The 5201-nt window shown below is 39.2% G+C and overlaps 1 protein-coding gene across 1 annotated transcript; it reads right to left on the bottom strand.

The window, feature by feature from the left end:
- Window positions 1-1770: 1770 nt before the first annotated feature.
- LOC137036428 (uncharacterized) lies at window positions 1771-3434 on the bottom strand. Its single transcript, XM_067410593.1, has 5 exons — window positions 3306-3434; window positions 2792-3100; window positions 2541-2658; window positions 2202-2250; window positions 1771-2091 (listed from the first exon to the last, which is right to left on the bottom strand). Exons 1-5 carry the CDS (start codon window positions 3373-3375, stop codon window positions 2008-2010), a joined length of 630 nt encoding a protein of 209 aa, XP_067266694.1. The 5' UTR covers window positions 3376-3434; the 3' UTR covers window positions 1771-2007.
- Between the last annotated feature and the right edge of the window lie 1767 nt (window positions 3435-5201).

Below are 5201 nucleotides of genomic sequence, written 5' to 3'. Positions count from 1 at the left end.
TCTGATGTTCCTGTTTGCCCCGTTTAACCATGCCTGTACGACCACACTCAACATTTAATAAAGCTTTGCATATGGATCTCACTCTGAGTCCCGCCTTCGTTACAGAAGACCTAGCCACACCAAGATCCAGCAGCTTTGTTGGGCGCCCTAGTCCCAGCATGGATCCTGCAATGCACCTTGTCAGCCTTCGTCAAGGTAACTGCACCCTGGAGGCACATATTCAGAGATTCCTGGACATTGCTCATTTTTCTGATCTGCCGGACTGTGCCCTTATTGACTTCTTTTTTTATGGATTAAACGAACCACTAAAGAACAATTTACTCACCGATGGTCCCCGAGGGTCGTTCGTGGAATTTATGGACTTTGCCCTGCTCACTGTTGGTTCACCTTTTACTGTGGGAATCGCAGAGACATGCAACACCACAGAGAATCACGTAATGGCGGTCGCTAAAGACAACACTCACAAGATGGCGGCTAACACAACAACAACACCAGTCCATATCTCCGCTGATTGCCCAGAGCAACGTCACTTCTCCGCTGATCACCCAGAGTCATGTCACGTCTCTAGATCCGTCAGGGAGCGGAGGGGGTTGCGTTCCAGTGTGGCTGATCAACCGCTGACTTCAGCCCAAGCGGCTGGCATTCCTAAGCCTCCGCCGGCCGCTTCACTCTCAAGCTCGCCGGACGCATCGTACTCAAGCTCTCTGGATGCATTGGACAAGATGGCCGTTTCGCCAGTGCCTACGGGCAAGATGGCCGCCCCAACAGTGTCAGTGAACAAAGGGGTCGTTCCAGCCGTTGAGTCCACTCCAGAGCCCGCTCCAGCCAGTAAGTCCGCTCCAGTCCCGCATGCGCTTCCTGTCAGTCCCGTCATGGCCAGAAGGACTGTGTTCGCGTTCTATGTTCTGGCTGTTTTGCGGGCCTGGAGAATGCACTCAGGCTCGTTTGACCATGGACCAGTCTGCCAGCCCGAGCCCGCTGCCGTCCCGGAGCAGCCCGCTCTCCCTGACACGGCCACGGAGGCCTTCACCGGGCTGCCCAAGCCGCCTGACCTGCCGTGGTTACCCAAGCCACTCGACCTGCCGTGGCTGCCCGAGGCTCCTGACCCGCCGTGGCTGCCCGAGTTCCTCGACCTGCATTGGGGACCCTGTTCCTGTCTGCATGCAGGTCTCCAATGCACCCACCCTCCCTCCCTAGCTGTTCCTTTTACGCCGCGAGGACGCGCCTTCCAGGAGGGGGGCGTTATGTCATGATCACCGTCTGTTCCTGTCAGTTCCCGGACTACATCTCCCATCATCCTCTCTGCCACTCACCTGCACACTAATACACTTCACACTAATCACTAATCACAACACCCAGCTGCAGCTCATTACCAGGACTATAAAAGACTCTTACTTACATCACCTCTTTGCTAGGTCTTGTTTTCCCAGTGTAACATTTCCAAGCGTTTGTCCTGTTTATCCTGTCTGTTCCTGTTCCTGTTCCTGTTTCTGATCCCTGTCTGGTTCTACTGTTCGGTGATTGATAGCTGCCTGCCTTTTGACCACTGCCTGTTCTCTGACTACGTTCCTGCCTGTCTCTGATGTTCCTGTTTGCCCCGTTTGACCATGCCTGTACAACCACGCTCAACATTTAATAAAGCTTTGCATATGGATCTCGCTCTGAGTCCCGCCTTCGTTACACTACTAAATTTAATTTTCCTTTAAAAATTATTTTGAAATACTGTATCATTTTTATTTACAAAATGTCAAATAAGTTCACAAATCCCCTGCAGTCCTTTATTGTATATCTATAGTGTATGAGGGTGTTTTGTATATTGGCATTAATACATACACATAGATACAATGTAAACAAATACAAATATTTCAATTATACAGCTTCTTCGTTCACTGTTATGTTTTTTTTCTTTTACATATCTATGTATGAGGTAAAAAAAAAAAAAAAAAACAGCTAAAAATTTAGCCTAAACTTATTCTTAAAAACAAAAAGAACAACAACAAATATGCATCATACTTGTCCATACACAGAGTTGTATCTTTCAAAATACTGACTGTTTTGAGTCTGTATCCTCCCTCTGGCTGGTGCTTGTGGCTGTAGTGAAACAAGAAATTAAACTCAATTAATCACTGATCTACGGAAATATTGTTTGTATGAAAGAAATCATTTTTTACTAAGATATTTGTGCAAAGGGAAAAACTCACAAAGTCATGTCCTGCTTCTCTGTGACTTTGTTTGTTGTTTTTACATCTCCTTTAAATATAATAAATAAATAAATAAATAAATAAATAAAGCCCGTTCTCACATTTGTAAAATTTTTAATGATACTAAAACAAGTACTAAGATATGCTCAGCTTTGCATCTCTCAACTCATCATCTCTTAGCAAAGATGACACAATAAAGCTGGAGAATAAAAAATATATGCATACTCTTGAATATGTGATAAATTTTTACAAGGACATATAAAGGCAATTAAACAAACAAACAAACAAAAACTGAAATCAATAAACAATCTCAACCCTTCATGTGTTAATGTCTCTCACCTGTGAATGTAGAAGCTGATGGTGATTATCAGAAAGATCATAATGACTCCAGAACATGAGATGATGATGATGATGATGATGAAGAGCGGCATTTGTTTGGGTGACGCTGGTCTGTTTTCTGACAGACACAAAAGAGTCAAACACACATGATATCAGTCAACCAGCACTCTACTAGATACTAGTCACTAAACATATTTCATTCAAAACCTAGTTTTATATTAAAGAATCAATAAATAAGAAAATGTAATAACCTGTTATTGTTAAAGTCCATCTTATTTCTGCTGGATAACAGGTGTAGTTTCCTGCATCAGACGCTTGTATTTGATGTATTTTTAATTCTCTTGGAACTGCTGGGTTGATGTGAATCCTGTTTGAGCTGAAGTTTGTCTTAGTTATGTTAATATCAGAGACCTGCCTAAAAATAACAGAGTTGTTCATTTTCCATGTGAAATCGTAATCAAATTTGGTTTTGTTGCAGTGAAGTGTAATTGTTTCCCCGACAAACACTGTTTTGTTGATGTGCTGCCGAATCCTTTGCTCTTGATTGGATTTAGAATAATCTGATGAAAAGACACAGAAAATCACAATCACTGCAGTTACTTTTTTTTTTTTTTTTTGCAGCAACTACATCAGGCAGTGAAACTTTCATTTGAATGCACACATTCAAAAGCTCATAAGACACAACTGTTACTCATGTCTTTAGTAACCGCTAGCAGACACGAGGACATCGCACAACACAAAACCAAACAAACTGTTACAACATACCTGCATTGGTCAGTAAAGTAATGATGACACACAAATTCAGATGCAGGGTCCTGGTTTTAAAAACCTCCATGATAGCAGAAGGTAGACATGAACCTGTCACTCTCCCTTCAACATTTCAAGCACTTCTGATCAACTGAGAGAGTCTGCAGACAGGAACAAGGGGAAGTGGTTACATGAGAGTGGGACACCGCTTAGCTCAAGAGAGCAATGTGATGATCACAGTGTGAAACAGCTTAAAATTCATACATAATTCATACAATTATATTTGAAGTATGGGTAGATGACTTAAGATGCATAACATTTTATGTTAAATTTTATAATAAATGTATATAAGTATATAAAATATGTATTTTTAATTGCCTTCATTAGTTCATTAAAAATTGTCCTGTATTTGTGACAAATAAAATGTTTTATATTCTATATATTCTATGTAGTTTCTGAAATAAGAGATCATGAAGACTACATGTTTAACAATTAAAATAATAATAATAATAATAATAAAAAGTAAAAAAGGTCTGGTGTGAATAAGGCAAAAAGTAGCATCTCAAACTGAGCATTCATTCATGCCTGTATGGTGTAAATGCACCCAAAATTTATATGCATAGTTAATTTAATTAAGTAATTAATGGCAGGACTAATATTTTCTTTATATTCAGACACTAAACTCAGTAGTGTGCATTAAAACAGTCTCTTTGATGAGTTGTGAGACAAGCCTCATTATAACCCACACACTTCCTGTATTCTAGGACCCTCTGTACCATAGAAAACATTTGCGGACCAATGCTAAAACACGTGCAACTGTCTATTTTCATGCTTCTTTCACAAATCTCTAATTTAAAAATCTTTAAGCACATTTAAAGAACTTATAATGATGACCATGTTCACCGTTTTGACTGAACTTCTGCAATGAGGGTGAAAATGAAAAAGGGATATAAGAATACAGAGGTCACCACAGTTTAAAACTATCCTAAAATGGATGGTTCCAGTTCAGGATGTTGATACTCTGATGCAAAACATCTCTTCACCACATCACTGTGAAGCTCCAATATAGTTATTTATTTATTTATTTATTTTCTTGTATCAGGGGCTATATTGTTCAGTGGAAAAATATCACGTTATATATAGTTATGATGAAAATGAAAAAAATAGCTTGTGCTTGACAACACCCATTTAGCTGTGGCTGTACTGACACTTTACCATGACCTGTAATATTTTATTAAATAAATGGGTAACACTTTACAATACGGTTCATTAGTTAACATTAGTTAACCACATTAGTTAACATGAACTAATAATGAACTGCACTTATACAGCATTTATTAATCTTTGTTAATGTTAATTTCAACATTAACTAATACATTATTAAAAGCTTGTTAACATTAGTTAATGCACTGTGAAATAACATGAACAAAGAATGAACAACTGTATTCTCATTAACTAACACTAACAAAGATTAGTAAATACAGTAACAAATGTATTGCTCATTGTTAGTTCATGTTACTTAATCCATAAACTAATGTTTAACAAATGAACCGTATTGTAAAGTGTTACCAAAAAATCTTTTGTGTGAGAATGGAAAGATCTGTACGATTAGGTTTGTAGGTGAATGATGCATGTGTGAATAAATTCCACTGGTCAAAGCAGTTGAAAGAAAAAGTGCACAGACCGCTGTATCGTTTTTCCGCCTTGGTTAGCGTCATAGAAGTAGATATGAAGCAAATAGACCAAAAACCACTACAATATGAGTTGCAGATCTGGGCTTGTAACGGAACGGTTGTTGGTTCAATTCATAAGGTACTAAAGGCAATAGTCTTGTTTATTTAGTCTCCTGTCTTTTATTGACTGGTATTGTTTCATGCCTACTTTCAAAACAGCACAATGCGTCACCATCATTAC

Source organism: Chanodichthys erythropterus, chromosome 14 (assembly GCF_024489055.1).
Source record: "Chanodichthys erythropterus isolate Z2021 chromosome 14, ASM2448905v1, whole genome shotgun sequence".
In the NCBI taxonomy this organism is placed as follows: Eukaryota; Metazoa; Chordata; class Actinopteri; order Cypriniformes; family Xenocyprididae; genus Chanodichthys; species Chanodichthys erythropterus.
Note: the sequence above shows the minus strand (reverse complement) of the source record. Positions and strands in the feature narration are given on the sequence as shown.